Source organism: Heloderma suspectum, chromosome 1 (genome assembly GCF_057233095.1).
Source record: "Heloderma suspectum isolate Gila_16-S chromosome 1, 16-S_ref, whole genome shotgun sequence".
Classification (NCBI taxonomy): Eukaryota; Metazoa; Chordata; class Lepidosauria; order Squamata; family Helodermatidae; genus Heloderma; species Heloderma suspectum.
The window spans coordinates 48096708-48116924 of record NC_139458.1 but is presented as its reverse complement, the minus strand read 5'-3'; the positions used below and the strand labels follow the sequence as shown (position 1 = coordinate 48116924).

Genomic DNA, 20217 nt, shown 5'->3' with positions numbered 1-20217 from the left:
GGGAAAAGAGGGAGCAAGAACCCTTTGAAACAAGCCATGGTGCCCCTTTGAACCTGGGCTGCAGGCCTACTGGAGGGGTAACTTCAAGAGTCAGCAAGTGGTTGAATCTTCTGGCTCCAGAGCATCCATTGACCTGTGTCAGCTTCTTGGTGAGTATTATGCATAATGGAGAGGATGGCAAAGGTACAGAGATGAGGAAGGGAACAAACGCCATTCAGGGTGCAGTCCTAAGCATATTTAGACTGAAAAACATCCTACAACTCCCAGTATTCCCCAGCCAGCATGGATGGCTGGGGAATGATGGGAGATGTAGGACTTTCCTCCAACTAAACATGCATAGGGTTGCACCCTTAAAGTACTCTGGCGGTTCATCAGTGGATTCGCTGTTGGGCAGTGTGGGTTTCCTGTGCAGGATGTTATATATTGGACTTCGCATGGGCCTTGCCTTCGCATGTGCTGAGTGAATGTGATCGATCTTGTTCCAGACCAGGATGGCGAGATGTCAGAAGGCAGCACGCCTGTGGAGATCCTGTCCCTTACTGATGCCACCGACACTGCAGAAGAGAAGACGCGAGAAGACAATTCTGACACAGATCTTGAGATAGAAGGTGACTGTTAACTGTCCCCTCTTCCATCCAAACCTCTCCCCCCGCACACACACACTGCCCAGCTTAGGAAAAAAGGCAAGGCAGGGGAGACATAATAAGAGATGAACAAAATGATACATGGTGTGGAGAAAGTGGATAGGGAGACATTTTTCTCCCTCTCTCAAAATCCTAGAATCCAGGGTTATCCCATGAAGCTGATTGGTGGGAGATTCAGGACAAATAAAAGGAAGTTCTTCTCCACACAGCGCATGAACTATGGAATTTGCTACCACAAGATATAGTGATGGCCACCAATTTGGATGGCTTTAAAAGGGGATTGGACATATTCATGGAGGATATCAGTGGTTACTAGTCCTGATGGCTATATGTTACCTCTGATATCAGAGGTAGTATATCTATGTACACCAGTTGCTGGGGAACATGGGCAGGAGGGAGCTGTTGCATGCATGTCCTGCTTGAGGGTTTCCCATGGGCAGTGGGTTGGCTGTTGTGTGAACAGACTGCTGGACTAAATGGACCCTGGGGGTGAGCAGCAAGGCTCTCCTTATGTTGTTACGTTATATCCTCACAGTAACCTTGTGAGATAGTGACTTGCCCAAGGTCACTCAGTAGCTGCCTTCTTAAAGTATGGTTTCTGTTGCTAAATTGAGGGATGCTGGTTCTACCCTCCTTTAGCTCATCCAGGCAAGGCAAAACATGGATCAGACACAAAATAGTCTGGTCAAAGATATTTGACAAGAAGAGCCTTGTCAAAGTTCTTAACTGGAGACTTGGGCTTGCATTCATGAGTGTGGACATGAGACACAACCCAGTTCTAGAAACGCTATGCTGTGTGTGACTGGTGGCCCCAGATGGGGATGCACAGATGCTTCTGTATCAGGCATCTATCCTGTTTAGCAGAGATCAGAGGTGTACCAGGATGTGCATCCCTTTTACCCTGCATGCAGATTTCCCTCTCTGTAGTGGGTTGGCTGAGTAAAGTTCCTTTGAGCATAAATAGGACTTGGCTGGACTACGAATGCTGCTTGTCTTGTAATGCAGGCTTGGGACAACTGAAAGAATTATAGAGATATCTTTTTATGACCTTCTGTGTGTGTTTTTCCTGGAGTCGCCATGAGGTCTGCACATTTGCAAGGCATAAGGAAGAACTTCAGAGGTGCTCAACTGCATGAATATTTTAAGTAATGCTGTGCCAAAAATTTCTCCCACATTTTTCCCCAACCATTTCAATTTGATAGAATAGACATTGCTTTGGAAAAAAATTCAAAGGGTTTGGGGTTCTTGTCCTTACTTTACTTATGAGGTGGCTATGGAGTGTGCGTGATTGTCTTGTCTTTCCTTGTACAATCATCTCTCCAGCAGCTTGTAGCCTCCTCAGTTTTCCACACTTCAATTAAAGCTATGATGAGGAAGACATCATGAAGTAATTCCTCCCATGGGGCTTTTTCAGTTCAGGAACAGCTGGTGGCCTGGGAGGCTGCAGAGCAATGGAAAGATGTGTATTAGAGAGAGAAAATGCAGAGCAATGGAAAGATGTGTATTAGACACCCAGCACCCTCAGCCACCTCACAGTGATTAGGTAAGATCAAAAACCAAAAGAAATTCAAAATTCTGCCTCAGAAAAGTATAAGCCTCAACATAGTTGATGCTGCTGCCACTTGCAGGAGCAGCTCGATAAATCAAAAACCCTTCAGAAAAAAGAAAGAACTTGTGCTACAACCACTGCCAATAGTGAGTCCTATCTGTGAAAAATTGTTAGAGAATTTCTCCTCAACTAGGGGCAGTTCAGTGAAATTGTCCCCCCAGTTCCTCTGCCCACAAATAGGCGGAAGAAGTTTGGGAGACCATTTGTGCACAGCTCTAATTTTAATGGTCTCCAGTTCATACATTCCCTTAATAACTGTCCTGCTGAATCTTAGGCAGACCGTTTTCTGTGTAGCGGGCCCAGGGAGAAATGCTTTGCCAACCAGACTGGTTTGCCTTTGCAGATGTTGAGCGACCATTTGCAACAATAAAGGGTGCAGAGCTGTACATAGAGGCTTGCAAGCTGGTGGGAGTAGTTCCTGTCTCATACTTCATTCGGAACATGGAAGAGCCCATCATGAACCTTAACCATCATGGGCTTGGACCTAAGGGAACCAAAGCCATTGCCATTGCTCTAGTTGTAAGTACTTAATAAAAATTTTGTCAGCACTATTTCCCTTGCAATCAACAAGCTTTTTAGCTTTTGGGATGGAGGGAAGTATTCTTACATGTGAGAAGAAGGATAAAGCTATCTCATCACTAGATCTGGTTTAATTGTATAGTATAATTGGCAACGCCCCTGACCCACCATAATTCCCCCCACGTTTGGGTTTTTTTAATCCAGAATTGCAGCCGTTGCTTTGATGTTCTTGACAGCATAATTGAGTAAAGTAATAGGACAATCTGCTGAATGTTAAATAAATAATTGCATAGTGCTTTTCAGTGCACTTCAGTGTTGAACAACTAGCTCTACTAGCTCTCTTTAAATGAACCCACACAATCAACTGAGGGCTCTGTTACAGAGGTGCACTGCTAATGGCTCTGGAGGAGGTGCAGCTGGCTAACAGATGGGCCCCAATGCCTGCTACATCAGGATGGGCAGAAAGTAGATCTCCAGTTGTTTTGGACTTCACCTCTCAGCATTCCTGACCATTGGTTGTGCCGAGGGATGTCAGAGAAATCCACAATGGATTCAAATGAGTTTGGATTTCTATGAATCTGACCTGCTGATTCTGCAGTGGACCTGCTTTTTCCACGTCCCCTGGATTCCTTGGATTTGCAGACCAGGTTTTTTTAACTTTGGGGGGGATTTTCACTTGCGCTAATGCACATTAGTGCAAGTACACATTCACGCAAGTGCTCATTAGCTTAAGTGGAATGAAATTCTCATACATCCCTAAAAAAATGCGGTTCAGTCAATAAGTGGATGACAGAATGAAAGATGCCTGACTAACTGCGAAAATAGTTGTCTCCTACATACTTGCTTAAGAAGGCAGGAGCTCTGCTTCATGACTGAAGAGGGCTTGTTTCCACACATGAAACTGTTGCAAAGTGAGTGAGCAAGACGTCCCAAGCATTACATCTCTCCCTTTCTCTATACTTTCTTGGCTAGAGTTAAGGGGTCCCAGGAAGGGAAGGGAACTTGGCTTGGCTTGGGTTCCCACAATGGTGAGAGCACAGAGGGCTAGTTACCCAGATCAGAGACAGCCAAACTAAATCTCTTTTAAGTCTTAGCCCAACCCAGTGCCCTCCAGATGTGTTGAACTACAGCCCATCTTCCCCATGCAGCATGGCTGCACTGGCTGGAGATACTGGGAGTTGTAGTCCAGCATGGTACAGTTCTTCCTATAGTCCAGGAAGGCAGACTTAGCCAGTCAGGAACAAACTCCATGAATGGATCTCCCAATTTTAGGGTGGGCATGATTTTGACAAGAGAAATAGCAAGGGGGACAAAGAGTTAATCACCCCCGGCCCTAGTCCAATTCACCTCCCGCTGCTGCTGTCTGTCTGTCTGGTAGACAGACAGACAGACAGACAGACAGGAGATATGAGTACAGATACCCTGCATCATATGTTATTTGGTCCTCAGTTCCACTGCTGACCTTTTCCTGGGCTTACTTTTCTTTTAGACACCATTTCTGTGATGCTTCAATCACATGGGGCTTGCCTATTGTGTTACAAAGATGAATGCATAGGAAACAATTGATGCAATATTGTGTAGTTAGCTGCTCAACAAGTAATAACACATGTTGGTGGACTTATCCCTGCAACGTGTGCTGATTATCAGATGAAGTAGCGCCATGCTACATGCCACATGAATTGATGTGCATGCAGTTAACATGCTTCATTTCTTTTCTAAAGTTCAAACAGCAGCTGTGACCAGGGGAGGGATCAGGACTGGGATCATGATGGGTGAGGAGAAGGGGTTAACAAAGTTGCTATTAGCCCAGGAGGAAAACTTCTATTGGGCTTTCCATTGGGGAGGGGGGAGGTTTAACCCCCATCACTGCACACTGCAGTCCTGATCCCCCTGCCCACACACAGCTGCCATTTAAACTATTCATGTATGTATGTATGTATGTATGTATGTATGTATTTATTTATAGAAGGATGCAGTGAATGTAATGTGGAATTTGTCTATAATATTAGCTGGCTTGCATTATATTTCTTTGCTTGTTTTGGATGGCAAGTTATGAAAAATAATATTTAGGGCAGACATAGCACAACAAAGGCTGTTTTGGTCACTTAATTTAGCTAATTGTCTACAATTCTCTGACATCTTTGAATTCTTCTTTCTGTAGTCCAACACAACGATCACTCACCTAGAGCTAGAGGATAACTGGATTCTGGGTGAGGGAACCACATACCTGGTGCAGATGCTGCGGGAAAACTGCTACATCCAGGAGATGGTATCCAGTCTTTCCCTGTATGGGGGCGTGGAGGGAGATCACTTCTATCTGAGACTAGAACGAGCTTTCTTGGCTATTCTCCTTGGCTATTTCATTCTTTTTTGTATAATTTATTATTATCGACGTGCAAGTGTTTTACCATCTTTATCTTGTTTGTCCCTGTGAACAATCACATATACTATTATTTTATTTTATTTATTTCATTTCTATACCGCCCAATAGCCGAAGCTCTCTGGGCGGTTCACAAAAATTAAAACCAAACAACACACAATAAAACAATTTAAAATATACAGAACATTAAAACCACAATATAACAATACAACCACAATAAAACCTAGCAGCAGTGCAGGAGTTTAAAATACAGATTTAAAACAGCAAAGATAAAAATTTAGAAAGCTAAAATGCTAAAATGCCTGGGAAAATAAAAAGGTCTTCACCTGGCGCCGAAAGGAATACAATGTAGGCGCCAGGCGAACCTCACTAGGGAGCTCATTCCAGAGCCGGGGTGCCACAGCAGAAAAAGCCCTCCTCCTAGTAGCCACCCGCCTCACTTCCTTTGGCAGGGGCTCACGGAGAAGGGCCGCTGAGGATGATCCGGGCAGGCACATATGGGAGGAGGCAATCCTTCAGGTAACCTGGCCCCAAGCCGTTAAGGGCTTTTTTGATACTAATCGTCATCTCAGTTCTCCAAGTGCCGGTTCTTAGGTAGCCCAAACTGCACCAGCCACACACAAGAGGGAGATATCAGCAGATTTGGAGGAACCCCACTGTTTGACAAAGTAGCAAAAAAAAATTAGGCGACCCCACCCCCACCCCCTAGGGACCTCCAAAACAGCCCAATGAGGATTAAGCCTGCTCAGTGGGCATCGAATGCTGACTGAATGTAGGAGAGGAAAAAGCAGACATCCAGGGGGTGGGATGGAATACAGTGGCTGGAATCCTAAAGAGCAGCACTTCACGCTGCAACATTTTATTGCAGGACCATTTCTTCACTAATATTCTCATTTCCTAATATTTGCTTAGAGCGGGGATGGGCAACATGTGGCCTGCAGGCTGCATGCGCCTCCTCCCTGTCACTGTTTGCAAGCTAAATTTGTCCATTTTAGCACTCTGTAGCCACTACAGAGTGCCACATTTAGCTAAATTTAACCCTTTCAGTGCTATGGAATGGTTTGTTGCCAAATTTCAGTGGCAAACGGCTAATTTGTTTTTTTATTATTGTTTTTACTTACATTTTTTAACCTAATGGGGGGGGGGCTTGGTAGGGGCAAAAATGGCCCCCAGATCTCCTGCAATTGCCTACCCCTGGCTTAGAGGTCGAACGCACGTTTTGGACATGTATAAAGTCGCACTTTCAATTCCCCACCCCTTATATCTTCAGTGAAATGTTCTGGGGTACAAATGCTGGGAAGGACTCATGTCTAATACCCTAGCACACCACTGTAATCAGAGTATTTATGAATGTGTGTATTCATTCATTAATTTTTATTTGAAAGATTTATAAGCCGCCTTTTAGGGAAAATCAAGATGGCATACCAAAAAAAAAAAGTTAAACCACAAAACACAATGAAACAAGAATGAAAATAATGATAAAATCAAAATTAACAAAACCAGATAGCGCCATATATACAACAGCACCCGAGGAAGTCCAATTTAATTATAGGCCAAGGTAAAGAGGAACATCTTTAGGGCCTAAGCATGGGAGAACCAGGGATGCTCGAGCTCACCAAAATTCTCCAAGCTTCACTTCAAAGCTCACCTTGCTCCCATTCTTGTTTGCAAGCTGTTTTGTCGGTTCATTCGAATGGGGAAAATGTGCATTTCACATGGGGAAAAGGTGGTTTTTTCAAAAGTGTGCACTTTTCCTCCATTGACTAAAGTGTGAAAATGCACATTTTAAACAGTGTACATTTCTTAAAATGTTCACCGCACATTTTTCAAACTCAAGTTTGGGAATTTGCAAACATTTTTGGAAACTTGTACTCCCATTTGTATTTTCAAGTGACTTGTGAACTGAAACAAAATTCTCATACATTTCTATTAGGGCCCACTGTAATACTAGGGCCTGGCGGACATCAGTTGGAACAGAGTTCCATAAGTAGGGGGGCACTACTAAGAAGGCCCTACCACTTCGTCCCACCAGCCCAGTTGCGTAGGCATTCAAGCCTCTCATTCAAGTCTCTGATGATTATCATTATTTTAAATCTCAGAGTGTGGACAGGTTGGTATGGATGAAGGTGGTCCTTCAAGTAACCCAGACCCAAACTGGTTAGGGCTTTAAAGCCCAATGCCACCACTTTAAACTGGGCCCAGAAACACACTGGCAACCAGTGCAGCTGATACAATATAGGTATCATATGATCCAACATAGGTATCACATGATCCAACTGCCTAGCACATACCAATACTGAGTATCCATATTTTGTACCAGTTGAAGTTTCCAATCCTCCTTTAAAGACAGCTCTAAGAACAGCTCATTACAGTAAATCCAGCCTGGGTGTCACTTAGAGAGCATGGATAACTAAAGCAAAGTCTGTCCTCTGCGGATAGGGTCATACCAGTCATCACCTGAGCTTCCCCAGTTAGCATCAAGTCCAGGAGAATGCACAAACTGCATGCATGGTCTTTCAGGGGGACTGCAACCCTCTCTAGGACTGGTTGCAAGTTTCCATCCAGAGCAGTCTGTTTCCCTACCCACAGTACTTCCATCTTGTTTGGTTTAAGGTTCGGCTTGTTCATCCTCATCCATCCCAGAACTGCCTCTAGACATTGGTTCAGGAGTTCTGCAGCCTCTCTGAGCTGAGCAGGTGGAAATCAAAGGTGGAGCTGCATGTTACTGACATATTAATAACCTCAGCCCAAACCTCCAGATAACTTCCCCTCCAAGATAACATGGTTCCATGTTGATATTTAAAAGCACAGGGGAAAAGATAGACCCTTACTACACCCCATAAGCCAACGGCCATAAGCAATAGTCCACCAGCACCACCTCCTGAGACCAATCTGAGAAGGACTGAAACCAGCATAACACCGTGTCTGAGTGGAGTTTTGTATAGGAATTCACAAATGCCAAATTCCTTAAGCGTTCCTAACTTGGAACAGCTTTATCCTCTGAAGCTTTTTCTTTTCCTTTTTCTCCCCTTTCCGTCCACTTTTTTTTCCTCTTTCCTTTCAGAACATTTCCAATAACCACCTCAGCACAGATGGAGCTGAAGCGATCTGCAGGATGTTCTTCAATAATATTTCTAATGTCCGGGCCATTCAGCTGGCAGGTAGGCTTTGCACACCTGTGAGAAGTGGTGCAGTGGTAAAGCCTGAAGTGCAGGTGTTCATCATGGCTGTCCCCAGTGGAGGCTGGTGGCTCCGATGTCCGTTGGGTGGTGAATCCACTCTGGGTTTCAGTCAGAACTCTAAAGGAGCTACCCAAGGTGTGAAGCCAGAGTTCTGACTGAAACCTGGCGCAAATTCACTGCCCCACTGGCATCAGGGCTACCAGTCTCCACTGGCAGTCCCCATAACCATGCCACCAAGGAGAGGTCAAAACTGCAGCTGTGTTGATCCATTCCTCCATCTCTCTCTCTCTCCCCCCCTCTCTCTCCCCCTCTCTCCTCTCCCCCTCTCTCTCCCTCCCCCCTCTCTCCCTCTCTCCCCCCTCTCTCTCTACCCCTCTCTCTCTCTTTCCCTCTCTCCCCCTCTTTCTCTCTCTCTCCCCCTCTCTCTCTCTCGCACAATGGTGACTTGGGGCAGAGGCAATTACCGAATGTCCCCCACACCCTATGAGCCTGCATATGCAAGTACAAATCTACATCGGTCACCAGCAGCAGCCATTCCAGCAGGCTTTGCTGAGGGAGATGAGAGGGAGAAGCCAGGCCAGTCCACCAGCCCCGCTGAAAGCCTTAATTTGTCTCCTCTTCCCTCGCTTGTCCTTTTCCCTTGTGTGTCTTTTTAGATTGTAAGCCTGTGGTCAGGAATTGTCTTCTTTTATTGATTATTTGTAAGCTGCTCCGGGAGCCTTTTTGGCTGAGGAGCAAGATACAAATAATCTAAAGGCGCAGTCCTATTGTTTCTGCCTTCAATGAGCATAAACGTCCGAACTCAGAGGCATACGATCATCTAAGGCAGGGCGGGAGGTGCAGCAGAGGCAAACTTCGCCTCCCTGTCCTCCCACTCTGCATTTTCACTAGATAGGGGGGTTTGCCTGTCTAGCTGGGGCATTTCTGAGGGGGAGGGAAGGAGGCTGGCAGAGGCTCAGGATAGTATGTATCCTGGCCTCTCCTCTTTCCTCCCCTCTCTGCCCACTGAAATGCCCCTTTTCCTTATCCTCTGAGGTCGAGCTCCCGACCTTGGAGATCAGCTGGTGCGGTTCTTTCTGTGCCGGCTGCAAGGGGGAGGGGGCAGAGCACAGATTCCCCTCTCTGAGGTCAGAGTGCTGCCTCTGACTCTGGATCTAGGAATCCAAAAGATCCTATGATCCCTCAGGCACTGTCTAAAGGCCATAGGATTGCACCCTATGTAAAATAAATAGTAAAACTTAAGTTTCCACAGTCCAGGGATTGTAATGCCACACTCCAAAACTGGATAGCAGAGCTGGCAAGCAACCGATACTCATATATCCAGGTGACAAACACTGAGGCTGAGAGTACAGGATCAGCCATGGCAGAGATTATTTTTTTTCCTTGCAGCTTTTACAGTCTTAGGAGGTAGAATTAGGAACGGGTGAGAAATTAGTTCAGTTTGCATTTCAATGCAAGCATATTGAATTTGCACTTCCCAAACTTGAATGTGAACTGGAACACAATTAGATGTCAAAATCTGTACTATTGCAAAGCTTGTGATGCAGTTGACATGCACAAAAATGCATGCAAAGATGTGCATATTTGGAAAAAACATGAACAAAAACACTTTATTTGATGGAACAATTGCTTGCAAAAAAATGTGTACATTTGAAAAAATACAGACAAAATCTTTTTTGGAAAATGTGCATGAAAATATGTACAAATTTCTATGCAGGCTAAAATAAAATAGAAATTTACAATTTGAAGCAGAAATGGGATGGAATTAACTTAGCAGTGGAAAATGAGAAGCTGAGGAAAACCGAGCTTCACAGAATCACCTATTCCTAGCCTAACCCTAATCCCAAAATATATTCAGTACCATGAATAGCTCCTTTAGAGTTCTGGCTGGTTCTGACTGAAACCTAGAGTGGATTATAGCCCCACCAAAATCAGAGCCACCAGCCTCCACTGCTTGAAAGTGGACTTTCTCAGTAGCGGTGCCCACCCCCATGCAGTTTGGGAAGCAAAACATGTCTTGTGGTTTAAAAATGTCCTTGTTTTTTGTAAGCTTTCCCTGGCTTGTAGCTGATTATCATGATGCTGATGCATGTTATTGTTTCTTTGCATTGTTTCTATTTATTTGTTTGTTGTTGTCATAATTGTTTATTAATAGTGACTTTTAATATCTTTTTATGTGACCACTTAATTATATTAAGTGGTATACAAGTATAAATAAATGAATGGAGTATTATTTATTTATTTATTTTACAATATTTGTATACTGCTCCATATCTAAAACAGATTTTGGAGCGGTGAACATAAAAGATAAAATAGTAAAAGAATAAAAATATGAAAGCACCATATTAAAATTATTCTTTTTAAAAAACAGAATGCCAATAGAAACCATGGCTGGTCAGTTCCAGGAAGCCCTCCTGGAACAGTGTTTTCAGGAGGTACCAGAAACAACACAGTGTTGGCGCCTGCCTGGCCTACAGGGGCAGGGAGTTCCAAAGAAAGGAGGCCACCACACTGAAGGCTCTTCTCCTGATGGACTCCAATTGGGCTGTAGGTCCATGTGGAACCACCAGGAGCATGCCCTCTGATGACCTCAGCGGCCAGGCAGGTTGGTAAGGGAGAAGGCGCTCTCTCAGGTAGCTGGTCCCAAGCTGTTTAGGGCTTTGTACACTAGTACTAAAACCTTAAACCTGGCCCAGTAGCAGATAGGCAGCCAGTGCAGTTCCCTCAGCAAAGGAGTTACATGCTGGGAATGGGCAGCTCCCAACAACAGCTGAGCAGCTGTTCTGCATGAGTTCCAGCTTCCGGAGCAGCCTTAAGGGCAACCCTTAATATGAACTTGGACCACAAACTATTATCCTTGAAATACAGGTAGCTTAGATAATTCCAAACTAAGAAAACTGTAATCTTTTCAGAGGGGACATGAATAAAGAGGCATTCTTTTGATCTATGATTCTAACCATCTTTCTTGACTTCCGAAGCCACAGTATAATATGTTGTCCCTTACGGGGGCGGGGGGACACATGTCTCACAAGACCATTCCCATGAGCATCTCTACACCAGCCTACAATCCCGCATTTAAAAAGGGGCTTTCTGCTTCCATCTTAAATGCCAGATCACAACAGATTACCTTCACACGTGCTTCCTTTTCCCCCTCACCTTTGCCCCTTATCTGAGTCTTCCATGAGTTTCATTGGTGTAGCTCCTCTTCTTGCAGCTTTTCCTTTTTCATGGAGGGAACTCAAGGGGAACACAACAGGGGTAATTTGATAGCTCATTATCTCCGATCTATTTAAAATGGAATAAAGGTCACTTAGTGCAAGTTAACAGCGTCATCTAAAGGGCCCGCAAACTTCTGGGAGTGAGCAATCTCAATAGCAGGATAAAAGCTCCATGTGAAGGAGGCCCATGAAGGAATATTGTACGTGCGTCACCATGAGTATCAAATGCACATGGGTCTATGGTTCTACATCCCAGAAGGAAGACTCCAAACCCAGTTGCAGCTCCCAGCTGTGCATCTGTGTGATGAAAGAAACCTGAGGACTTTGTGTGTGTTGCGCCTGTGCCTTTCCTACCTGGAAGTGAGATGCATGTCGGTAATAGCTGTTACAATGCACTAAAACGTGGCAAAGCTGACATTTTATCTTTCCCGATAGTGGCTGGAATAGCAACCGTCCTGTCCCATCCTGCATCCCCTCAGATGCACAATGTAGTATGGCAGAAACGGATTAGCATCTTCCTTGCCCAAATTCTCGCCTTCCAGGTGTAAACTTTCCTGCCAATCGCTCCTTTCCTGGGCAACTCATACAAGACTTGGCAAGGGCTGGATGCGCCTGATCTTGTCTGATCTCGGAAGCTAAGCAGGGTCAGCCCTGGTTAGTACTTAGATGGGAGAACGCCTGGGAATCAGGCTTCCTGCACTGAGCAGAGGGTTGGACTCGATGGTCTTGTAGGCCCCTTCCAACCCTATGATTCTATACGTGCAGCTCTGTTCATTGGCCAAACGAGGGGCCGCTGTCAATCAAAGTCACTCCTGATCAAGCAGCACAACACATGGCAAAATGCCCCTTTGAGTGGCCCTTTTTTTGTCCCTTTCCATCCATCTGGACCACTGCAAGACACTCAATGGATGCCAACAAGGGACCGTGACATAAGCGTAGGTGCTCTCCTAGCATACACAGTGCAGTTTTTAAGCAGACCAGGGTTGCTGGCTTAGGATCTGTTTTCCTCTTGTATTGTGCATACTCACTACTTCCTTTCCCTTACCATGTTTGATCTTTAACAAACTTACTCAACTGGACTACTGGGCTGGACTGATTCCAATTTACACCTTCAAGGTTTATTCCCCTACATCACATAGACCATTTGGTTACGCGTCCCGAGTTAATGAGTGAGGGACAGAAGGATGACTGCTGACCAGCAGAGACTGGGACCTTAGCTGGCTGTCCTTCTACTCCAGAGTAAGCACCCTGAAAGCAGAGGAAGCCTGCTCCCCTCCACTTGGGTTTGATGGGAGACCCATTCCTGCTTCATCCAACTAGCTTGCTTCTCTTCTTTGAACAAGTGTGTCTGAGACTCACATGACCAAGAGAGAAAACGAATATATGGACAGACCCCATTCATGTTTGGTCACCATCTCATTCTCCCAGGATCTATCTGGGCAATCAGATCAAACCTTTGCTTTTTATTACCCTTATTGTTGATGACTTCATCCTAAGTTTCGGACCTAGTCTTACCACCGCTCTTAGTTCTACCATCTAACCTTAATAGGGCTCAAGTTCTTTTATCTTAAACACACATCTGTGCACCTTGACTTTTTAGACTTCTACTCTTCATAGCTTCTACTCTTAGTTCTATCATATAACCCCAATAGAGCGGTCTCCCAATGTACCAGGTTTACCATAGGGATGTTGGAGGAATCCTTTTGCGGGGGTGAAGCTTGGCGAGTTTTCATCAGCTCAGCTCCCTGGACTCTGGCTTACTTGCCCGCAAGCTGGCCCGACTCAACACAAATCAAGCCGGGCCAGCTAGCAGACTTCCACCATTGTGCCGGCCATGCTGTATGCAAGTCTCTCCTTTTCCCTCTCAGGGCCCGGGAGGGGGAAGGAACACTCGCACACAGTGACCCCACCAGACATCCCTAGTTTACCACTGACATCAGTAACACCTTGATGAAGGTATCCCTCCTAAGCTAAGCAGCTTTCTGCTTTGAATACTTGACCAACCCACTTAGAATCATAGAATCATGGAATAGTAGGGCTGGAAGGGGCCTACAAGGCCATCGAGTCCAACCCCCTGCTCAATGCAGGAATCCAAGTCAGAGCATCCCTGACAGATGGCTGTCCAGCCTTGTCTTGAACGCCTCCAGTGTGGGAGAGCCCACCACCTCCCTAGGTCATTGGTTCCATTGTCGTATTGCTGTAACAGGAAGTTTCTCCTGATGTTCAGCCGGAATCTGGCTTCCTGTAACTTGAGCCCATTATTCCGTGTCCTGCACTCTAGGATGATCAAGAAGAGATCCTGGCCTTCCTCTCCGTGACAACCTTTCAAGTACTTGAAGAGCGCTATCATATCTCCCCTCAGTCTTCTCTTCTCAAGGCTAAACATGCCCAGTTCTTTCAGTCTCTCTTCACAGGGCTTTGTTTCCAGTCCCCTGATCATCTTTGTTGCCCTCCTCTGAATCCTCTCCAGTTTGTCTGCATCCTTCTTAAAGTGTGGTGCCCAGAACTGGACACAGTACTCCAGATGAGGCCTAACCAGTGCTGAGTAGAGGGGAACTAGTACTTCCCGGGATGTGGAAGCTGTGCTTCTATGAATGCAGCCTAAAATAGCATTGGCCTTTTTTGCAGCCACATCACATTGTTGGCTCATATTCAGCTTGTGATCGACAACAATTCCAAGATCCTTCTCGCTTGTAGTGTTGTTCAGCCACGTATCCCCCATCTTGTAACTGTGCATTAGCTTTCATTTTCCTAGGTGCAGAACTTGGCATTTATCCCTGTTAAATGTCATTCTGTTGTTTTCTGCCCAGCGCTCCAGTCTATCCAGATCACTTTGGATTTTCTTTCTGTCTTCCAAAGTATTAGCTATCCCGCCCAATTCTGTGTCATCTGCAAATTTTATCAGCATTCCCTGCACCTCCTCCTCCAAGTCATTAATCAAAATGTTGAAGAGCACTGGGCCCAGGACTGAGCCCTGCGGTACCCCACTCGTTACTTCTCCCCAGTTTGAGAAGGTCCCATTGATAAGCACTCTTTGAGTCCGATCCTGTAGCCAACTGTGGATCCACCTGAGAGTTGTTTCATCTAGCCCACTTTGAGCTAGTTTGCTCATCAGGATATCATGGGACACTTTGTTGAAAGCTTTGCTGAAGTCGAGGTATATGATGTCTACAGCATTCCCACGGTCTACAAGGGAGGTTACTCGATCAAAAAATGAGATCAGATTAGTCTGGCAGGATTTGTTCTTGACAAATCCATGTTGGCTTTGAGTAATCACTGCATTGTTTTCAAGGTGCTTCCAGATGGATTGCTTTATGATCTGCTCCAGAATTTTCCCAGGGATTGATGTCAGACTGACTGGTCTGTAGTTCCCAGCTTCCTCCTTTTTACCCTTTTTGAAGATAGGGACAACATTAGCCCTCCTCCAGTCATCTGGCACTTCACCCGTCCTCCATGATTGCTCAAAGAGAATAGACAGTGGTTCTGAGAGTTCTTCTGCCAGTTCCTTTATGACTCTAGGATGCAGTTCATCTGGCCCTGGAGATTTGAACTCATTCAAAGTAACTAGGTCTTCCTTGACCATATGCCTATCGATCTCAAGCTGCAATCCTGCCCCTTCAGCCTGTACTTCGCCTTTGCCAGGGGGGTCATAGACCCTCTTTTGGGAGAAGACTGAGCCAAAGTAGGAATTGAGCACCTCTGCCTTTGTCATCTGTTATCGTTTTGCCATCCTTATTTAATAGCTGAACAACCATTTCTGTCCTCTGCCTTTTACTATGCGCGTATCTGAAGAAAGCCTTTTTGTTGCTTTTAGCATCCCTCGCTAACCTCAGCTCATTCTCAGCTTTAGCCTTCCTGACACCATCCCTGAAATTCTGTGCTACCTGCCTGTACTCTTCCTTTGTTACTTGGCCTTCTTTCCACTTCCTATATGTGTCCTTTTTTGTTTTCAGGTCATCCCTAAGCTTTTTGTGAAGCCACATTGGCTTCTTCTGTTGTCTTCCACCTTTTCTTCTTGTTGGAATTGTTTGTAATTTTGCCCTGAGAATTTCCTTTTTTAAAAGCTCCCACCCATCTTGGACTCCTTTTGTCGTTAGCGTCGCTTGCCATGGGACCTTTCTGATCATTGTTCTGAGTTTATTAAAATCAGCTTTCCTAAAATCCAGGGTACGCGTTTGACTACACTCGGCTTTTGCTTCCCTTAGAACCAAGAACTCAAGTACAACATGGTCGCTTTCCCCCAGAGTTCCTGTAACTGCTACTTTATCCACTAAGTCATCTCTGTTGATTAGGATCAAGTCAAGGATAGCCGATCCTCTAGTTCTTTCCTCTACTTTCTGTAGGAGGAAATTATCCACCACACAAGTCAGGAATTTCCTGGAGGGGCCATGTTTTGCAGAATTTGTCTCTCAACAAATATCGGGGAAATTGAAGTCCCCCATTACTACTACATCATGCTTCCTTAAAACATTGGCTATTTGCTTTTCAAAAGTTTCATCCTCGTCTTCTCCTTGATTGGGTGGCCGGTAGTAGACTCCAACCACCAGGTTCCTTTTATTCTTTGCTCCATTTATTTTGATCCAGATGCTCTCGATGGGGCTACCAAGCTCATCCTCCAGTATTTCTGTGCAGAGATATGTATTTTTCACATACAGTGCAACCCCACCTCCCTTTCTGTTCCTCCTGTTCTTTTTGAACAAGTTATATCCTTCAATTGCTGTATTCCAGTCATGAGAGTCATCCCACCAAGTCTCAGTTATACCTATCAAGTCATAATTTCCCTCTTGTATTAAGAGTTCAAGTTCGTTCTGTTTGTTTCCCATACTCTGGGCATTAGTATATAGACATCGAAGACCATGTGCTTCATAGTCTGGCTTTCTTCCTACATGTGTCTGAAGACTATTATTGGGCGCTATCAGAGCTGTTCTCTCCATTGCAGTGCATGCGCTTACATCCATTGTTACCCCGAACATTACATCTCCCTTCCCCATAGGATTCAGTTTAAAGCCCTCCTGATGAAGTTCTTCATGCTGTGGCCAAACACATTCTTCCCATCCTTTGTGAGGTGCAACCTGTCCCTTGCCAACAGCCCATCTTCCAGGAAGTATAGCCCGTGGTCCCAGAATCCAAATCTCTCTTGTCGGCACCACCTTCATAGCCAGTCATTCACGCGGAGTATTTTTCATTCCCTTTCTATCCCTCTTCTAACTCCTGGAAGGATGGATGAGAAAACTATCTGGGCCCCAAAGTTCTTGAGTTTCCTTCCCAAAGCTTCGAAGTCTGACGTGATCTCTTCATAGCTCCGCTTGGCGGTATCATTTGTTCCCACATGGATGAGAAGAAAGGGATACCTGTCAGTGGGCTTTATGAGTGCAGGCAACCTTTCAGTCACGTCTCTAATCCATCCTCCCGGGAGACAACATACCTGGCGAATCCACGGGTCTTCACGACTTACTTGGGTCTCGATCCCACGCAGCAAGGAGTCTCCCACTACTACCACTCTTCTCTTCTTCTTGTTCTAGGCCTGGGTTTCATCGCCTCTGTTTGACTGACCTTCAGCCTCTTGCTCACTCTCATGTAGGTTCCCCTGTGATTCTTTCTCTGAAGGCTGTCCTCCAGTCTCATCCGCAAGTACCTGGAATCGGTTCCACAGCTCCACTGCTTCCACTGGTGCGGAGTGGTGTCTAGTTCTTCTTCTCCTAACTGTCATTTTACCAAGGAGTATCCTCTACTCCATTTTTTTTCTCAGCATTTCCCACTGCTTCATCTTGCTGTTGCTCTTCAAGCTTCTGGTATTCCCTTTGCTGCTGTAGTTTCCCCAGTCTGTCCAAGAACTCTTCGTGTTCTCTTATTCCCCGGAGGGTCAACAGTCGCCGCTCCAGTCCACTTACTTTTTCTTCCAGCAGCGTGATCAACTTGCACTTGTTGCAGGTGTAGGCCATGTTGTTCTCAGGCAAGAAAACAAACATGGCACACACCTTGCAGGTCACCACCACTGGAGAGTCTTGTCCTTCCATTGCCTCTTTTCTCTTTTTGTGTCTAGCTTTGTGATTGTTCTGGACTAGCCTGTGCCTGCTCCTCTACTCAGCAGAGGTTAAAAGCAGAGTCCCACTGGTGTGGAAGTGTGTGTTACAAGCAAATAAATGTAAAAAAAAAAGTTAGTTAAAAAATAATAAAAAAAAAATTAAAAAATGTTAGGGGCCTCCCCCTTGACCTCCCCTGCCAAACTCCCCTGGCCAACTCCTGTTCGCTCCCCCTGTCTGCTCGCTCTGTTCGCTTGCTCTCTGGGAGCTTGCTTGCTTCTGTAGTCCCTGGACCAGCTGGAGCAGCTTGCTCTGCTCTGCTCTGCTCAGCTGGGAGGCGGGAAACACTTGGGGCAACCTTCCTTGCCTCATTTCCCAGAATACTTTTCTGTACTGAACAACACAGACATAACTAATCACATCTATTACTAATAACTTATAGTTAGCATACACAAATTATTATGAATAGCACTCCCATGAAATACAATGAATTCTTATCAACGATACATGTTACATTCATAGTTTGTGACAGGTTAACTAAGCGGCAGTAAAGAGAGAGCGAAAGGTGAATAGTTTATTCTAGAGACCTACCCTGGAGGGTTGTGTTGGACACGGCTATTGTGCAGTCTTGACCCTGGTCTTGTACAAAACAGCCCTTGCTCCTCTTAACACCCTCCTTTCCTCTGCAGGAAACAACTTTAGGGAAGAGTCAGCACTGTATTTTTCTGAATCATTAATGGTGAGTGACATGCCAGTCTGGCATGCTGCAAGGTGAAGTGCTTCCCTCCAGCACCATATTTATTTGGGTTCAAAGGGGGTGGTTTTGTGTTTTGGAGCTCAGACCCCACTTCTGCCTTGGATTTAGGTTCTTGGGCAAGTTACCTTCCTATTATTCTCACCAGTTTGCCATCTGGGAAATGAGTGTTTTGTGACTGAGCATGCCCACCATGGTAGCCATTTTATGAATGGGCAAGTTTCCCCCATGGCAGCCATTTTGTAAGAGTGCCCATGACACTTTCTCAAAATTCCAGGTATGCACACCGACCCCAAATAGGTTGGAGACTCCTGTCCTAGGGTGTTTGAATGCGCATATGGTTCTATCTTGGAGATGTCATTACCGCTACCTCAGAGGGGGTTTGATGGATACACACCACAAATGGGCATTGGCATGCTTGAGGAGCAGCGGTTGCTGGATTCCACATCAGGAAACTGAATGTCTAAGGCCAGTCCTTGGACTGAAGGCCCCAGCTGAGCTCATAGAGCCTGTGTACCATTTCTCTTCGCAGGCTAATTACAGAGTGATAGAGCTGGACCTCAGCCACAACGAGTTTGCTGACAAGGGCGGAGAGCAGCTGGGACAGATGCTAGGTAACCTTGCCCATTATTTCTGCAGAGCCACCAGCTATTCCTGAGTTATGTGCAAACAGAGAGAAGGGGCAACAGTACCTGAGTTTGGCTTCCTTTTGGTAGAGAGATCACTGGAGACTCATGCTGTTCATGTAATATTTAGTTTAGTTGCAGATATTTATTTTATCTATTTCATTTCTATACCGCTCAATAGCTGAAGCTCTCTGGGCAGTTCACAAAAATTAAAACCACAAAGTGCAGCATAAAACAATATAAAATATGAAAGCTTAAAACCACAATAGACCAGTATGGCATAGGTAGAAGCAAACAGCATAAGCCATAGGTCTTCCCTACAGGCCTGCTGCTACCCCATTCCTCATTGATTCTGCAAGAGGCCTACCTTACAGTGGTTTCTGAAGCGGAGTGTGTTGGTAAACAGACCATAACCATTTTTAAAGAAAACATGATGGGTAGGATCCAACTGTGCCCCAGCGTTGGTGCTAATGACGTTGCGCTAGTGTCTACCAATGTGTGTCCAACGTAACCAGTGCTTGCTAGGGCAATGGGGGAAAGGAGCAATTTGCTGCTGAATTTCAGAGCTGCCAAATTTACGTCTCACTTCTGCCCGGCATGAATCATATAACAGTGTGAGTCTGGGATTGTTGTGGGCCCCTCTGTGCCTCTCATGCCTCCAAAGGAGCACCTCTTTTGACCCATCAGAGGACTCTTTGCTTCTTCATCAAAGTGTTTTTTGTTCCGCTTTGATGTTTTGCTTCTCCTCAGCCAACAATGAATCACTGGAGATCCTGAACCTTAGTTGGAATCAACTGCGGATGAAAGGAGCAGTAGCCCTGAGTGCTGGCCTGAGGGTAAGAATGTGTCTGACTTTGCTCTTGCCAAGTCAAGGGAAGCGAGGCAAGGCTGGGTGTGCTGAGGAATACGCAGAGGCCAGTGATGAGGGAGAGCAGAAAGCAGTGTGCCTTTGCTGCTCAGACCAGAGAGGGATCCTGGATATTTTGGCAGAAGGGCAAAGGAAGAGCCATGTTGCACCAGACCAAGGGTGCATCTAGTCCAGCATTCTGTCCATACAGAGGCCAACCAGTTTCCACAATGGGAAGCCCATAAGCAAGATATGAGAGCAATAGCACCTTCCTGCTCATGTCCCCAGCTGCTGGTCTACAAAGGCATACTGCCTCTAATTCTGGAGGTAATATATAACCTTCATTACTAGTAGCCACTGATAGCCGTCTCCTCCATGAATTTGTCTATTCCCCTTTTAAAGCCATCCAAGTTGG

The 20217-nt window shown here is 45.5% G+C and overlaps 1 protein-coding gene across 2 annotated transcripts in view; it reads left to right on the top strand.

Moving 5' to 3' along the window:
• Window positions 1-20217, top strand: part of LRRC74A (leucine rich repeat containing 74A) — a 52649-nt gene that overhangs the window by 1950 nt on the left and 30482 nt on the right. For both annotated transcript variants that reach the window (XM_084841785.1, XM_084841792.1), the window contains exons 2-8: window positions 486-608; window positions 2597-2772; window positions 4934-5041; window positions 8217-8313; window positions 18265-18314; window positions 18862-18943; window positions 19706-19791. In XM_084841785.1, the coding sequence (XP_084697911.1) occupies window positions 486-608; window positions 2597-2772; window positions 4934-5041; window positions 8217-8313; window positions 18265-18314; window positions 18862-18943; window positions 19706-19791 (722 nt within the window). The remainder of the gene's footprint in view (window positions 1-485; window positions 609-2596; window positions 2773-4933; window positions 5042-8216; window positions 8314-18264; window positions 18315-18861; window positions 18944-19705; window positions 19792-20217) is intronic.